Genomic DNA, 17,638 nt, shown 5'->3' with positions numbered 1-17,638 from the left:
GTCTGATGGGCAGAATATTATTATTATTATTATTATTATTATTATTATTATTATTATTATTTAGAACATCCCTTTTTCCATCAAAAAATGTTGGAGGGGGAGTTATAACAATAATTTTATTATTTATACCCTGCCCATTGATTGAATTAAGGAGCCCATTGATGGAAACCAGGATGTTTATTTTATTATATTTGTTTAAATGGAATACCTTTGTGATAATTCACACTAGCTGTTTAGCTACTATTGACTGATTGCATTTGTATTCCACTTTTCCCCACACAGTTCTCCCCTCTTGTCATTTAAACCCCACAACAACCCTGTGAGGCAGGCTGGGCTGAGAGGCTGCTCCATTGTTACCCAGTGAGCTTCAAATGGCTGCGTGGAGATTTGAACCCCTTCCTAGTCTGACCACTTTAACCAGTGCACCACACTGCCTCATTACTTATACCCCCCCCCCCAACACACACACACACACTTCATCTGCTAAAACCCCAGAGTGGTTTATAGCACAAACTGCTTCCAGTCTCTCAGGTGCTTCTGGGACGCTTGCTAATGGGGCATGCACAGTTGCCCATCCACTTGGTACTCAGAGGTAGATGCCTCCTGAACATGGAGGTTCTGCCCCAAACCATCATGGCTCATAAGATCTGCATTGCTGGATCACGGCAATCATATATTGAGCCCAAATGGAAGAAAATTTACTGGAAAAAGTGGGACACTACCACCAACCTCAGTTGCTGCTGCTGCCTCCTTACTTACAACCAGTGTGACCCAGCAAGACAGTTCCAATATCCAATAAAAGTTGGTGGAATGGAGCCTCTCTGCTAAAGAGCAGTCTACCTCTGAGTACCAGATGCAGGAGACAGAGCGTTGTGGTCCCCAAGGCCTACCTGGAAGCATCTCCACACTATCTGACTGTGGGCTAGAGCGGTCCAGAGGGTCTGATCCGGCAATGGTTTTATCTCAAGGGACACCATTGAGGCTCCCAGCCCCTCCCTCTCCCTCTGTGTGAGTGTGCGTGCGTGCGCGCGCAAATGAGTGTGGGGATGTGCCAAAGTGAGTCTTTGATCCGAGTGAGATAAAACCTAGTTTCATCCCCTGCTATTTGGGCCACACAAGTGCAAGCTGGATTTAAAAGAGGCAGAGGAACCAGACCAAATTGCAAACATGCGCTGGATTATGGAGAAAGCTAGAGAGTTCCAGAAAGACATCTACTTCTGCTTCATTGACTATGCAAAAGCCTTTGACTGTGTCGACCACAGCAAACTATGGCAAGTTCTTAAAGAAATGGGAGTGCCTGATCACCTCATCTGACTCCTGAGAAATCTCTATGTGGGACAAGAAGCTACAGTTAGAACTGGATATGGAACAACTGATTGGTTCAAAATTGGGAAAGGAGTATGACAAGGCTGTATATTGTCTCCCTGCTTGTTTAACTTATATGCAGAATTCATCATGCGAAAGGCTGGGCTGGATGAAGACAGGAGTGCCTGGCGTGCTGTGGTCCATTGGGTCACGAAGAGTCGGACACGACTAAACGACTAAACAACAACAACTGATCCAGCGGGCTGTCTTCTGGGGGGGGGTGCGCCTACTCTAAGTGGGGGTGCCCTCCGCAGGTGGTTTTCCCACGCCCATCCCTCCCCCTGCGTCAGAGCGCTCTATTCGAACCTAATCCGCGAATTTGAATGAGTCACAGCGGAGGGGCGCGGCTGCGGGAGGAGGGGGGGTTGCCCAGAGCCGTCCAATGAGCGGCCGAGTTCTCTTCTTGTGAAAACCCGCGGCGGTGGGAGGGAGCGGTTCATTCATTCAGCGGCCGGCTTCCGAAGGAGGCGAGGAGAGCGTGCGCCGGCAATACGAACTAACTAACCAGCCAGCCGTCGGGGAAGGAAGGTGTTTGTAGGCTCCCATGACGTCCCTGCGGCCCCTCTTGGCCTCCCTGCTGGCCCTCGCCTTCACGCTGCCTCCGGGCGCCCTGGGCTCCTGGAACAAAGCCAACACCTTCTGCCACACCGTCGCCCCCGACGGCGACGGCCGCTCCCGGTTCCTGAGCTTCTTGTGGCGGCGCCCCGACGGGCTCCCGCCCGCGCTGGTCCAAAGCGCGTGGGACTCCCGGGGGCGCCTTCAGGGCTGCGCTTGGAGGGCGGAGCCGTCCCTTATCAGCCGCTACGCGGAGCTGTGCGCGCCTCCTCCACCGACGGGGCCCGGGAGCCGTCGATGGAGCGGCGTCCCAGGGACCCCCCACGGCAGCCCTTTGATGCGCTTCTACTGGGGGGCGGAGCTGCAGCGACGGCTCGCCGCCTTGGATGCGCAGAAAGACTCCTGCAGGGCGCCTCCGGGGGAGACCAGAGCTGGCCGTCGGGGGGTATTGGAGGATCGGGGGCACAAGCGGGTCCGGAGGGGTTGGACGATGCCCGGGACGCTTTGGTGCGGAGCTGGCGACTCGGCAGGGAACTTCACCGAACTGGGTAAGGATAGTTGGAAGCGGGGCGAGGGCGGCGGTGGTGTTCGTGTGATGGAAATGGGATGGATTCAGTTTTGGCTGGCGTCGGATGGGTACAGGGGTGCCAACTTGGAAAAAAATATTGTGGGGTAAGCCCCACCCCGCATAATCGATCACATGACGCAGTGCGCACACGCACAATTTGAATGGGAATGCCCATCAACTTTATCGGGGTCCGGCCCCCTCAAATATTTTATTGTGGGGGTCAAAGCTCCTACAATCATAGGAGTTGGCTCCTTTGACCGCAAGAGCAGCTGATTTCAAAACGGTCCTGGAACGTGGAGAACTAAGAAAGAGTTTCTGAGCATGTGCAGAGCGTTGCTCCTATCCTGCTGAGTCAGTGCCGCCAACCGGGAGATTTCTTTGGAAGAAGGAACAGGCGCTGTCTCCAGACAAAACAACTGTAGCTTTGAAGCTGGAAGGCTGATTCTGGAGGCTGATCAGTTATTGTGCTTATAGCTTCTTCCTCTTCTTCTTTTAAAAGTCTATTCTTCTATAATATGAAACTATTCTGTGCATCTCATGCGGGATTGGGGGCATATGAGCAATTATTCAGGCACTAGGCAACTTTCATACAACGCACGACTGACTTGCGGAACTCACTGCCACTAGATGTGGTTGGTGTCGCATAAGTTTAGATGGCTTCGGAAAGGATGGGCTGCAAAATTAGTTTTAGGGCAGGTCCCTGCAGGTCATTAACTCTGACTCCCCCTACTATTGGCCTCCACCCTGTTTGTGATGGCGCAGGAGGCCAATAGTAGGGGGAGCCAGAGTTAATGACCTGCAGGGCCAACTTAATTCTAGCTTTCTTCCTGCCCTCCTCCTCCTTGCTGAGCTCTAGGAGGGCAATATTGAGAGGAGGAAGCTGGGAGGCAGGGCCACCCCCTGGAACAGCTGAAAGTCCAAAGGCAGGCAGGTGAGGGGGGTGACAGGGGCCAGACTGATGGGGCAGTGCCCCATTTGCCCTAATGCACCTGCTATTCATCCAGTGTGGGGAGAAGCCAAAAATGGAATCTAGGAAGCTGCCTTATCTGGAGTCAGATTATACTAGACTATACTAGCAGTAGCTCTTCCAGGTCTGTCTTCTCCCACTCCTATCTGGAGATACTGGGGATTGAACCTGTGACCTTCAGCATGCAAAGCAGGGACTCTGCCACTGAGCCACCACAGAACTTCTCTTGAGCCACCGCCTCTGATGCACATCTGAGTTCATCCAGGACCTGGATTTCATTGCACCATCATGTCTTTCAGATTTTTGGGTACCAAAAGTTAATGTTAGTTTGGAACAGATAACAACTATGTTGCCTAACGCCCGGTTTAGTTGACAATGCCTTTATTGCTTCATCACTTTTGATGTTTGCCATCTGGGACTTGTTTGGGAAGAAGGGCTGGGTATACAGTAAATCAAATATATTTCATAAGGATCCTTTGGCAAAACCTCTTTCCACTTGTCGAAAGAGCAGAACTGTTGCTTCTCATGTGCCACAGTGCGCACATACGAGACCACAAGGGGGCAGTGGTGGTATCGCCGTTTCTCCGTTTTTTTAATTGCTGCTACTCCAGAGCCATGATTGGGGGGCGGGCATTGCAAGGCTTGGTAGTGGTGGGGTGAGCAGCGGGTACAAGGAGGGAGGACAGTTCAAATGCCCTTGGGTTCATCAAATGAAGAATGCTCCCTCCCACCAAATTCAAAAATCCTGTTAGATGGCACTGTAGTTCGTTCAGCCCCAAATGCAGCAATAAAGTAAAGGTAAAGGGACCCCTGACCATTAGGTCCAGTCGTGACCGACTCTGGGGTTGTGGCGCTCATCTCGCTTTATTGGCTGAGGGAGCCGGTGTACAGCTTCCAGGTCATGTGGCCAGCATGACTAAGCCGCTTCTGGCAAACCAGAGCAGCACACGGAAACGCCGTTTACCTTCCCGCCAGAGCGGTACCTATTTATCTACTTGCACTTTGACGTGCTTTCGAACTGCTAGGTTGGCAGGAGCAGGGACTGAGCAATGGGAGCTCACCCCGTCGCGGGGATTTGAACCGCCGACCTTCTGATTGGCAAGCCCTAGGCTCTGTGGTTTAACCCACAGCACCACCTGCATCCCTAAATGCAGCAATAATGCACCCCAAATGCAGTATTTGTGAGCTGCAATACTGTGATTCTGGGCTTAGCGTCCAAGGAATTTGTGTGCTGTCCTTTTCACCTTTCCATCTCCAGAGTGATTTTTGCAGCCATGAAGACTAGAAACGTGTTTGTATTTGAGATTCTTGGTGCTCCAGTGAGATTAAAGATTGCCTCCAGCATTTGGGAGCGGGGACGATCAGTTTAGGAACACAGTTCTCTGCATAGTATTGCAGCATCTTATTAAGCAAACCGGTATGATGTCATTTTGCAAGTGGGCAGCACAGACAGAACCAGATGGGAAAGAAGGTTCAGTCAGCTGGGAGAAAACCCTCTGGCGGTAGTAGTGTATAGGGCTTCCGTGGTAGCTTTGTCAGTTTCCAATAGTTGCCAATTAACGTGTAAAAATCCTTGATGCGCACAAGTACAATGCACTCTTTGCTCATTCAGTGTCTAAAAACAAGGGTTGTTTCCTGTCCAGATTAACCCCTTATTTTCCTCTTCTACTCTACCGTCATGGGCAATATTATGGTTTACAACATCGTGATGTATCACCACATCGTGATTGGCTGGCTTTGCGGTTTTTCCGCACATTGTGATTTTTGTATGGCACACACACAAAATCATGATTTGTAATATATTGCCAGGTCAAAAAATATGAACCCGCTATCACAGTATGGACTTCAAACTGGTTTTGGATATTTTGCCCAGCCCTAGCCATGTAGCTGCTGTAGGAGTCACTGTTGCTTCAAGCACTGTGGCACCTACTCTGAGTAGACAAGATCTCCGCATTTGTGCTGTGGATGCACCCCCCACCCGATCACTAGAGCAGCCTTTGATAATCGGGTGCCTTTGGGTGGACTACAACTCCCATGAGCTGCAGCCAATGGTAGCCCTGCTGTCATACGGCTAGGGGTGGCACGATCAGGAATAAATGTTGTGAGCGTCTTCTTCCCCCAGGCGTCTCCTTGCTCCTGTGGTCACTACACCCAGCCCTTACTCGGCCACAAGCTCTGGAGCTCTTGCACCCTTCCTTAGCCTGATCTCAGCATTTTCTCTTGCAGGCGTCTTCCAAGGCCCAGACGTGTGTTGTCGGGAGCACGACATGTGCGAAGCTCAGATCTCTGCGCTGGGCTACAAATTCGGGATGCGCAACTTCCGCCTGCACACAATATCTCACTGCGAGTGTGATGAGCGGTGAGTATTGGGTGGCGCTGGTCTAGAGCATGGCTCTTGCTCAGTGCCGGATTTACGTATAAGCTGAACAAGCTATAGTTTAAGGCCCCACTCTCTTGGGGGGCCCAAAAAAATTTAAAGGGGAAAAAACTGGATGTACATTTCCAAAATATAAGATAAACAACAAATAAAATAAAACCTACATACAGCAACAGTGTTTTGTGTTGCGTAGGCTCCTATGATGTAAGTAATGGGCCCCGCCTGCTAGCCTGCTCCCTAAAATATCACTGGTTTGCTCATTTCTATAGGGTGCCTGCATTCTGCATGGGTCGCGGGTGGCACTGTGGGTTGAACCACAGAGCCTAGGACTTGCCAATGAGAAGGTCGGCGGTTCGAATCCCCGCGACGGGGTGAGCTCCTGTTGCTCGGTCCTTGCTCCTGCCAACCTAGCAGTTCGAAAGCACATCAAAGTGCAAGTAGATAAATAGGTACTGCTCCGGCGGGAAGGTAAACGGTGTTTCCGTGCGCTGCTCTGGTTCATCATAAGGGGCTTAGTCATGCTGGCCACAAGACCTGGAAGCTGTACGCTGGCTCCCTCGGCCAATAAAGCGAGATGAGCGCCGCAACCCCAGAGTCGGCCACAACTGGACCTAACGGCCAGGGGTCCCTTTACCTTTACCTTTACATTCTGCATGAACTGGTTACATGGCAACATGTGCAAATGGCTTTAGATACCTATTAGGTCCATAAATTACCATATAGAGTATATTCAACACAAAAAACAGTGACAATTTGTTGTTGACAAAGGACAGCTGGACATATAAAGGGCCCCATTACCTTCAGTAGCTTAGGGCCTTGTCAAACCTAAATCCGGCTCTGCTCTCACTTCGGATGCCAGAAGCCCCAAATCTTTAACCCTGCATGAGGTTTTTCTTTCTTTAGCTATTTTGCACCATGCTCCAAAGGCCTGCAGTTCAGTCTCCAGCACAGACTGAAATGGAACTTGATTTATCAGCCCAGACAAGACCTCTCTGCTTGAGGCCTTTTAAAGTTGGGTTGGAGCAGGGAAATGAAAGACGAGCTGGTCAAAGCCTCCATGACACACTGGGCAATAGATATAAGGCACAATATAGGTTTTAAGCTCTGGGGGAAACTTTGGAAAAGCGATTTGAAGTTTACAGCAGGTTACTCTTTGAAGGAGAACTACTTGAAAATGATTTACAGATGGTATTTAACTCTGAGTAGGCTTGCTAAGATGTATAAGACTGAATCAGGTAAGTGCTGGAGATGCAAATAGGTCGAGGGTACATTCTTTCATATGTGGTGGACCTGCAAAAGGAGAAGAGTATTGGGAAATAATCCATAATGAATTGAAAAAAACCTTTAAAAGTACTTTTCCAAACAAAAAAACCCAGAGTCCCTTTTGTTGGGGATAATTCAGACTGAAATTCCCAGGTGTCAAAAAAGGTTATGTATGCCACTACTGTGGCCTGTGTTTTGTTAGCCCAAAAATGGAAAAGGAGTGAGGTCCCAACTAATGAAAAATGGCAGCTTAAGCTGACAGAATATGCACAGCTTGCAGACGTAATATATAGAATGAGAGAACAAGAAGAACATACATTTAGAAAAGATTGGAAAATGTTTATTGAATATATGGGAGAAAACTGTGTACACCTGAAAATGCTGGCAGCATTAAGATAAATTCAACAGTGTGAATACGTTTTGATGGATGCAATAATGGAATACTGAATGGTATAGCTTTTGTAAAGTATGCAGGGGTTTATGTTATGCAAAATGAACCATGGAAAGAGAAGAAGGGAAGTCACTGATATTTTATAGATATTTTATGGATGAGTATTTTAAATTGTAAAATAGAATACACACACACACACACACCCGTACTTTTTCATGTATAAGAGTATATTTTTTCCTAAATTTTTGAAGTTTAAAATAAGGGGGCGTCTTATACACGGATAGTGCATTTTCTTAATTTTGAGTTCCCCCAAAATAGGGGGCGTCTTATACATGGGGGTGTCGTATACACGAAAAATATGGTGTATTCATCATCCCTTTCTCGCAGTGGCCAGCCAGATGCATGTTGGGAAACTCTCAAGGAAGACTTCTGCACATGAGCTCCCTTCCCTCCTGTGGTTTCTAGCATTCAGAAGCCTTACTGCCTCTGAATGAGGAGGAAGCGCACAGAATGATTGTAAATGGTTCGATACATATTCTGCTCCAGCAGACTTTCCCAGCTGGGTGAATAGCTGGTCCGTTAGGGTGAAGGGGGTGCTATCCCATTGAACTGTGCCTTCGGCAAGCCCCCTTCTGACCTCAAACCAATCCAGGGGGTGGTTTTGCCTATCGGCTTTCTCCTGCATCTCATCAGCGCTGCCCAGACTCTGTATGGAGGAGGACGGGGCAAAACTAGTATGAATTTGCTCTGCCTTCCTTTGGTTCTGGCGCCCCCTACTGCTGGACTCCCTGCCTTCTGCCCAATGGGCATGAGCCTCCAATGGGTGCCCACTTCATATTGCTTTTAAACATATATTCTATAATTAAAAAAATAATTAGGCCATATGTGGAATGTGATCAATAAAATATCAGTAATAATAACAAAGTGGAAGCTTTGAAGTTGTCCTGTGTGACAGGCTAGCCTGCCAAGAAGGGATTTGGAGAGGGCCAAGAAGGGCTAAGGAGAGACCCGCATCCCTGTCTCTCTACCATGCCAATTGCCCTGTATAAACCAGCACTGATGGTCGCTCCGCTTCCATTGACAGGTTCAAGCAGTGCCTGTTGGATCAAAACGACACCATCTCCAACCTCGTGGGCATCAGCTTCTTCAACCTACTGGAGATTCCCTGCTTTGTCCTGGAGAACTCTGAGCAATGCCTGGAATGGCATTGGTGGGGAGGGTGAGTGTTTGGCTCTCTCTGGTCTTCCTTGACTGTAGGGGGCTTGCTTTCCCTCTAGGTGGCGTTCATCTTATTTTACCCTGTGCACTGAACAGGGTAATTATATATATCTATAACTTTGTATTTATATCCTTTTTACTTTTTATCTATCTATCTATCATCTTTCTATCTATTTACAGTGGTACCTTGGTTCTCAAACTCAATCTGTTCCAGAAGTCCATTCCAAAACCAAAGCATTCCAAAACCAAGGTGCACTTTCCCATAGAAAGTAATGCAAAATGAATTAATCCATTCCAGACTTTTAAAAACAACCCCTAAAACAGCAATTTAACATGAATTTTATTGTCTAATGAGACCATTGATACATAAAATGAAAGCAATAATCAATGTACTGTATTATTAAATTATTATTTTTTCTTACCTGCACTGATGATAGTCATTGTTTGGATGGGGGGCTTTTATCCACTTTTATCCATGCAGTCACACAATCAATCAGTAGCTGACCTGGATTCCACACAGTCACAAAAACCAATTTGTAATGGTTCTAGGGGTTGCTCGTGCGTAAGCAGGTGCCTATCCCCCTGGCTGGGTTGCCAAAGTGAACCTTTTCTGTCCGGACAGCCACTCACCCGTGGCTGACTCAATCGCTGGCAGAATCCGTCAGTGGGCGTTTCTTAAACTTCTTCCAGCAAAGAAGCTCTTTGACGCCTAGTCTCCTCCTACTCTCTCTGCGCGAAAGCCTTCTGCGCAAGGAGGGCGTAGGCAACAGAGGACCCCTACTCTCCCCGCTGGTCCCAGGCAAGGAGTCATGGGACCGCCTCCCCGCTTCCCCCATCTGCCCCCCTTCTCCACCGGTGCTACACTGATTCTCTTCCCCAGAAGATGGGCTGCTTCTCCCGATCCCTGGACGCTCTCTGGAATCCCTCTGGCTTTTGCTCTCTCCCTCCGGCACTGATGGCAGTTCCCTGACACAATTAACCAAAAAAGTCTCAAAAACAAAAACGCCAAATAGCAAAAACAAAAGCACCAAACTTTATCTGTTCCGGAAGTCCGTTTGACTTCCAAAATGTTCGAAAACCAAGGTGCAGCTTCTGATTGGTGCAGGTGCCCCGGAAAAAATAGCCGACAGCCACATCGGGCGTTCGAGAACCGGAACACTTTCTTCTGGGTTTTCGGCGTTTGAGAACCAAGGTGCCACTGTATCTGGTTTTTCAGATTAAAATTTCACAGTCACATATCCAACATAAAAAAAAGATTCCAAGGCATCTCTTGGACTTCCCTCCTCCCCTTTGTGGGTCCTGTTGTTAATCATTTCTTCCTGCATCTTTTATGATAATCCAAATCTTTTACCTCTACATTGTGTCCAAAATTCACCATTAAACTACAAGTGATATTCCAATCCTAATAACAATTTTAACTCTTTAAGATACGTTAAAAATTTTCCCCATTCCTTAATACAATTTGGTCTTCCTGATTTCTGATTCTTCCGATCATTTTAGCCATTTCAGCATAACCCATCAACCTGATCTGCCATTCTTCTCTGGTAGGGACTTTATCTTCTTTTTAGTTTTCAATAACGGATATATTTTCAAAAATGCCTGAAGCTGTATATTATTTAAAAGGCCTGTTGCTGGCCTGGATTCACACGCATCATTGGTGTTAGAAGTGGGATTAAAAGTCGAGACGTCTCTCCTGGTCTTAACTCCTCCTCCACCACCTTGCCTTTCCAGGTGCAAGGAGTATGGCCTGAAGCCACTGGCTCGCTTAGTGGAGCAGAGCCACTACCATGCAGCCTTGCCATACGTCGAGAGCTCCAGCCCTGCCACGCCTCCACCCCCACCCAAAAGGCATTGGGGCAGGGGCAGGAAGCACGGCGGGAAGAAGAACCAGAAACACCGGAAACATCCAGAACAGGATGCCTCAGAAAGCCTGCGGCCGCACCCGGTACGCCCAGGCGCCTCGGGTTCTGTGACTCAGCCAATCCTGACCTCCAAGCCAGATAGGATCGCACACTTCCCAGTACGCACCAGTCCAGGAGCGGTCTCCGTGAACAAGGGGAGAGTGCCTTTGCCACCCACCCTCAGGACTAAGTCAAAACCAGGCTTGTTCAGGTCAGGAGGCATTCACACGACGGCACGTTCAGATGTGCAGCAAACTGGTGCGATCGCCACAAGGCTACCCAACGAGGCAGGGCAGGAAGCAGTGTCGCCGTCTAACGCCAGCAAACACAACCACACTCGTAAACCAGGTAAACTAGGTGAGTAAATGGTTGGTGGGGGGGTTGTGTCTGTGCTTTCTGGCAGGGGGTGGTTTTTAGGAGGTCCCCTAATGTAGAAGTATTTGGGAATGGGGTGGGGAGCAAGAGAGCAGATCGTGAGGGAGAGAGTTTCCCCCCCCTCACCCGACTGTGTTAGAATATGAATGGTCTTCTATCCCCCCCCCCAATTTTTTTTAAATTTTCTCTTTTACATTTTGGAGCATTCATTTAAACAACCTTAAAATATCAATGGCTTCCTTTCTTCTGTTTCCATGGTTCATTTTGCATAACATAAATCCTTGCATATTTTCTATAAACCAAACCGTTCAGTATTCCATTATTATATCTATCAAAACTTATTTACACTGTTGAATTTAACCTCAGTGCTGCAAGAGATTCAGAAGTCTTCTAAAGGTTGTTTAGTTACTTGTGTAACTCCATACCCTCCAGTATTTCTCCGATGAAAATAGGGACATCCTAAGGAAATGTGGGACATTCTGGGATCAAATCAGAAACCGGGACGGCTTCTGTAAATCCGGGACTGTCCCTGGAAAATAGCGGACACTTGGAGGGTCTGCAGGGGCTTGACTACTACCTCTGGGATTGTGGGTTCCTCCTGGTTTTAACTGTTTCCCGCTTGCCTCACCAGCCCGGTCGCGGAGCTGCAGCTGCTACCGACGCCTGGACCAGTGCCCGTACAGGATCGGGCCCAACGAGGTCAAATACCAGCTGCATAATGTGGACTCCCGCACCCTCTTCCACTGCAACTGCACCCGCAGGTAAGTGCAGGTGTTTTCCTCCCCCCCACCCCATCCAAATTGCACCATCCCTGGGGCCGAGCAGCTGAACTGATGGGGAGGAAACAGCTGGGAAGGAGGCCCCATAGCCTGTAGGCTTGGAGGAGGCGGGGTCTTGTAGGACACACCCATTTCAACCTGTTTCTTGGGGCGCTTTCATCTGATGGTGGTCCAACCTTCCTTGGAAGACTTCCAGCGAGGGAGACTCTATCAGGTGGCAGAAGAACCAAACCCCATTGCAGGTTTCCAGGAACGAATAAGACCAGTGCCGGATTTACATATAAGCTAAACAAGCTATAGCTTAGGGCCCCACTCTCTTGGGGGCCCCCAAAAAAATTAAAGGGAAAAAACCCTGGATGTACATTTCCAAAATAGAAGATAAAAAACAAATCAAATAAAACCTACAACAGCAACAGTGTTTTGTGTTGTGTAGGCTCCTGTGATGTAAGTAATGGGCCTCGCCTGCTAGCCTGCTCCCTAAAAATATCACTGGTTTACTCTTTTCTATATATAATTATTTCACTATTAATATACTTCTTAATTGTATTTCAGTTCAACAGTTACTTTGATAAAATTTTGTTATGTGCAAATGGCTTCAGATACCTATTAGGTCCATAAATTACCATATAGCATATATTTAACACAAAAAATGGAGACAATTTGTTGTTGACAAAGGACAGCTGGACATATAAAGGGCCCCATTACCTTCAGTAGTTTAGGGCCTCATCAAACCTAATCTCTGCCCTGGATAAGATAAGGAAAAGTCCTTACCATCTGCTTTTTAATTCAATATTAACAGAGAGAGGCTTGGGAATGCAGCCTCTTGTAATACAGTAGTACCTCGGGTTACAGACTATTCAGGTTAGACTCCACTAACCCGGAAATAGTACCTCAGGTTAAGAACTTTGCTTCAGGATGAGAACAGAAATCGTGATCCAGCAGTGCGGCGGCAGCGGGAGGCCCCATTAGCTAAAGTGGTGCTTCAGGTTAAGAACAGTTTCAGGTTAAGAACGGACCTCCGGAACGAATTAAGTTCTTAACCTGAGGTACCACTGTAATGGTGTTAGCCTGAGTGACTCTCCACCCCCTTTTTCTCCCACTTCCTCATTCGTCATCTCTTCTACGGGTGGCACTGAGGGCCCTCTGCCTCTGAGCCCTCTGCTCTCCTACTTTCAAAGCTTGCCGGGTTCTGGGAGAGGGGGCTCTTGAATGCTTTCTAAAGACACTGTGTCCGTCAGCTGTCTCCCTTCTGGTGCTGCTTCTTCTTCCTCCTCCTCTCCCATTATTCCCCAGCTTTCCCCTTCGTCTTCCTCTGAGCTGTGATCTCCCTCAAAGCCCTGTTGTAATTCTGAACTGTCTTCATCTTCTCTGGAAGGGTCAGGCTGGGCAGGAGGTCTCCACCATTCCCCTTCTGCCCAGTCCCTGACACAGATGTTCTGCCACTGAGCTGAAGTCCTTCCCCTGAAAATAAAGTAGATGGTTCTGGAAAGGAAGAGCTAGATTAAATAGGAAGCTGCCCTATTCCAAGCCAGACCATTGGTCCAGCTAGTTCAGTATAGTCTACACCAGCGGTTCTCAACCTGTGGGTCTCCAGATGTTGTTGGACTACAACTCCCATCATCCCTGAGCTCTGGCCTTGCTAGCTAAGGGTGATGGGAGTTGTAGTTCAACAACATCTGGGGACCCACAGGTTGAGAAGGGCTGGTCTACACTGACCAGCAGCAGCAGCAGCTCTCCAGGGTTTCAGGCAGACATACCCTGACGCTGGCCCTTGAACCCGGGACAACCTGCATGCAAGGAAGGCAGACTGCCACGGGGCTAAATCCTTTCCCTCGGCTTCCTGACCGGAGGGGTGGTGTGGGCTGGAGGTCTCTGGTTTCTAAGCCTCTTTCTCCTTGCAGGCTGGCCCGGTTCCTCCGGAGGACGAAGGGTCCCAACGAGGTGGAAGAGGAGGTTCTCTCTGGCTACGTCTCCTCCTCATGTTTCGTCCTGCAGAGGCCTCCAGGTTGCATGGAAGGAGAGGGCAAGCAATCCAAGTGAGTGGCCTGTTCATTGGGTGGCGGTTGGGTAAAAGGTGGGCTTGGGCTTCTGGAAGGGAGGCTGGAGGTGGGGCCAACGCAAGGCATGTTGCTTCCCTAAGAGGCTACAGCAGCTAGATGGGATGGGTGTCCCTGACCGGCCCTTATGGTTGTACAGTAGTACCTTGGAAGTCGAACAGAATCCGTTCCGGAAGTCCATTCAACTTCCAAAACGTTCAGAAACCAAGGCATGGCTTCCGACTGGCTGCAGGTTTGCAGTGTTTGGGTTCCAAGTTGTTTGAGTACCAAGGCATTTGAGAACCAAGGTAGTCGTTGATGTACAGTATTTTTCGCTCTATAAGACGCACCTAGGTTTTGGAAGAGGAAAACAAGAAAAATTATATTCTGAATCCCAGAAGCCAGGACAGCCAGCGGGATCGCAGCGCTGCGATCCTGCTGGCTGTCTTGGCTTCAGCGACAGCAACGCGAAGCCTCCGGAGCACAACAGGAGCTCCCGCTGCACTCCGGAGGCTTCGCGTTTCTTTCACTGAAGCCATAGAGCCTGCATTCGCTCCATAAGACGCACATACATTTCCCCTTACTTTTTAGGAGGGGGAAAGTGCGTCTTATAGAACGAAAAATACAGTAATTGAGGAAATTATGACTTTGCTGAAACGGCCTAGCAAAAGTCTGTGTGGCAGAGGTGAGATTCAAACCAGGGTCCTTCCCTTTCCCATTCCTAGCGGCGGACCCATTCTTGAGCGTTTTTATCCAAAACCCTTGGCAAAAAAAAACCACAATAGAATTCCCCGCCCCGTTTCCCCGGAGGCAGGGAGGGCTAACCTGTTCCTATTTCTTTGCCCTCTTGCAGTTGCATTGATGTGGGCAGAGCCGTCCTGGCCCCTGCACGGCACCTCACCAATCGGCTGGCACGGACGCATGGGGGCTCCCGCCTCAAGGTGAAGCGGCAGGAGTGGGCGCCCCCCAGCCAGCCTCTCCGACTGTTCGATAAATGCATGCAGCTGCTGTGAAGGCGCCCACCAGACCCGGCCCCATTGAGCCGCAGGCAGTCTTTTCCCTTTGGACGCTGATGGGGTGGGGGGAAAGACCCCAGAGTGGGTTGCAGCCGAGCTTGGCCCCCATGAAGTGGACTGCCCTGCCTTGACCGTGGGGCTGCCTCTACTTCCGCTGATGTCACTGAGGATATGATGCCCCCCAGCCGTGCTGAGCGCAGCAGGGGAAAGGGCTTCCCTCCAGAGGCTGAGAAATCAGTGCTTACCAGTGCTCACCATCAGCACAACTTTGTGCAGAAGAGGCCAAGAAATGGCCCTGTGGGGGGTGGCGTGAAAGGGCTCTCTTTGCGGAGGGTGGGTTTGTCTTGACCTGAGAACAGACTCTGCTCATCTTCAGCAAGCAAATCGCTTCCAACCCCTTTGAGGACCCACGGGGGGACGGGGGCATTGGATTACGTGGCATGGAATGGAAGTGGGAGGGGAAAGGACCTCTGGTTCCCCCCGCCAAGGAGAAATGAGCCCCTCCTGCTCCTTAATGCTCTTCCTGCTCCCTTTCCCTTAATGGTGTATTTATTAAGAAAGCTCTTGCTGTGTGTTTTGTAGGATGTTGTCGACTTGCAGCTGGACGCACCCCAAAGTCTGCACCCTTGCTTATAATTTATTGGGAGGGGGGTTGGTTCTTGCTGGAGCTACTGTAAATAGTGTACTAATGAATAAAAGTGCTTTTTCTGTATGCCTGGGTTCTGCTTAGCAAGGGGAAAGGTGCCCGAATGCTGAGGGGGAGAGGTGTGAAAACAAATCCTGTCCCACGTTGGCGGGGTTCTTTGCCACTGCCAGGGAGAGAGAGACACAAATGCAGTCATCCGTAAGTTGGTTTGTAGATGATTTTTATTATTATTATTGGAAAGGAGGCGGAAGGAAAAAGTGAGGTAGGACAGATTGCATCAACTCTGAACTCGTCCCAGCGAAGGTCATGGATCTGTCTCGGGGGGAGGCCAGCCCCCCCACCCTCCCCTTTCCCCAACCCCCCCAGGCAGCTTTCGTCATTTCTGGTTCCAAGGCACCTTGGTCACGTTGCCCCGACAACCTAGCCACACATGCTGCCCCCTCGCACACACACACCCGTTTCTTTTTCGGCTTCCTGGGTCAGAGTTCTCTCCCCCACCCACCCGCCTCGTAAGGCAATGGAACCCAAACTCTCCCCCCTGTACCTCCACGATCTCAACTGGGTTGCATCTACCTCCTTCCCTCCAGCAAGAACCTTCTGCCATTTGCAGTTCTCCCCCAGTTCCTCAGGGGCCCCCCAAGCCTTGCGGGGGGGGGGATACCAGCTGGGCCCTAACCGGACCTGAAGCACCAGCTTCCTCCATCCTACCTGGGGCCCACACCTGTCTCCAAGAACTCTGATTCCCCATCCCCATCATATTGCACGTTCCGTATTTCACCTCTTATGGTTTCAGCAACTTCCTGCAAGCAGGCTGGGCCTGGTCCTGCAGCAGCCATTGAGTCCAGCCAAGCAGAGCTTTAGCAACCGATAGCAAAAGTGTGTCTTCATCCCATACCCAGCCAAGCTTCTTTCTGCAGCTGCCCATTCCGCTGTGCTGATCAACTGTCCTCCCGTCGGATTGCAAGTAGCAGGCTTTCCTCTTCCTCTTCCTCCACCACCATCGTGCCTCAGGACAAGAACAGAGATGGCGCTAGGAGAGGCGGGTGGAGCTCCATCTCAACACCAAACTGGATGTTCAATGGGGGAGGGAGTTCTCATCAAAGGATGGGTCCCCCCCCAAACAAGGAGTGGGGAGTTTCTATGGCTGAAAAGGCCGAGGGGGCTGAGGGCTTTTCGCTCGTGATGTTCAGCCCCCTACACAAAGGGAGGGAGGAAGTTGATTGTCAAGCATACTCGAGTCGGGAGACGGGGCCTCACAAGTGGCAGCCCCCTTCCCCGGGTCTTCGTGTCACACACCGGGAGAGAGAAAGACACACACGGAGCAGAAAACTGGCAGGTAAAGGACACAGATAACACTGCAAGCTCACTACACGGGATGGTTGGACAGTGGGCTCATGGCGGCCGTCTGCGTCGCCCTCAGTGTCCCGCCTCACGGCTGTGGTGGTTTGGACCCTGGTGGTCTGGGGATAACCCTTCCTTTGGGGAGGTGCTGAAGAGGTTGGCCAGGGCCACGGTCGGACTAGTGGGACTCATCCTGCGGGGAGGCAGGCCCTGGTCGGCACTCTCTCGCCGGGGGCCCATGACTTGATCGATGGTTTCCAGGCGCACGGCTGGCAGCAGTCCCAGGTTGCGGGGGTCTGTGCGGGCCAGGGGGTTCTCGTCAAAGCGCCAGGGGCTCTGGAGGCGAGGCCCGGCGAGGCTCTCTGCATTCTGGGCAGGCTCTCGCGACTTGGAGCGTTGGCGGGGGCTGTCCTTGGAGAACTGGATGCTGGGGATGTCGCTCTTGAGGATGCTGCTGCCCCGGCGGCCCTGGGGTGAGGGGCTGCGGCTGGCCGCATGGTCCCGGCTCGACGAGCGCAGGATGAGTCCATGGAACTTGGCCAAACTGGGGCTGCGGCTGCGGTGACCCTTCATCTTCCCAGGGCTGGGGCTGCGGGATTTGGGGCCCAGCAGAACCAGGGTGCTGTCGTCCTCGTCTTCTGAGGTGCTGCTGGAGCTGTCGGTGGGGCTGGTGGCTTGCTCCAAGGTGGGCAGTGAAATCTGTGTGCAGGGAGACGGAGAGAGGAGAGTCAATATTGACTTGGGAAGGCAGGGCCCAGCTGCTCCCCACTACCTGATAAATTTTGGGCTGGACGGGTTGAGAGGAGGGATAGGGGAAGAATTTCAAGTCTATCTAATTTG

General features: G+C 50.3%; 2 protein-coding genes across 4 annotated transcripts in view; one reads left to right on the top strand and one right to left on the bottom strand.

Moving 5' to 3' along the window:
- Positions 1-1,798: 1,798 nt before the first annotated feature.
- On the top strand, positions 1,799-15,523 carry PLA2G3 (phospholipase A2 group III). The gene is made up of 7 exons (XM_080986358.1): positions 1,799-2,468; positions 5,682-5,814; positions 8,571-8,705; positions 10,436-10,962; positions 11,612-11,741; positions 13,661-13,795; positions 14,649-15,523. Exons 1-7 carry the CDS (start codon positions 1,910-1,912, stop codon positions 14,806-14,808), a joined length of 1,779 nt encoding a protein of 592 aa, XP_080842484.1. The 5' UTR covers positions 1,799-1,909; the 3' UTR covers positions 14,809-15,523.
- Positions 15,524-15,820: 297 nt separating this feature from the next.
- INPP5J (inositol polyphosphate-5-phosphatase J) overlaps positions 15,821-17,638 on the bottom strand; it is a 37,846-nt gene continuing 36,028 nt past the window's right edge. For all 3 annotated transcript variants that reach the window (XM_080986227.1, XM_080986226.1, XM_080986225.1), the window contains exon 13: positions 15,821-17,497. In XM_080986227.1, the coding sequence (XP_080842353.1) occupies positions 16,874-17,497 (624 nt within the window). In that variant the 3' untranslated portion in view covers positions 15,821-16,873. The remainder of the gene's footprint in view (positions 17,498-17,638) is intronic.

This window comes from Podarcis pityusensis, assembly GCF_964106645.2.
Source record: "Podarcis pityusensis genome assembly, chromosome: 16".
Classification (NCBI taxonomy): Eukaryota; Metazoa; Chordata; class Lepidosauria; order Squamata; family Lacertidae; genus Podarcis; species Podarcis pityusensis.
The sequence above is the reverse complement of the archived record's forward strand: the minus strand, read 5'-3'. Positions and strand labels throughout refer to the sequence as shown.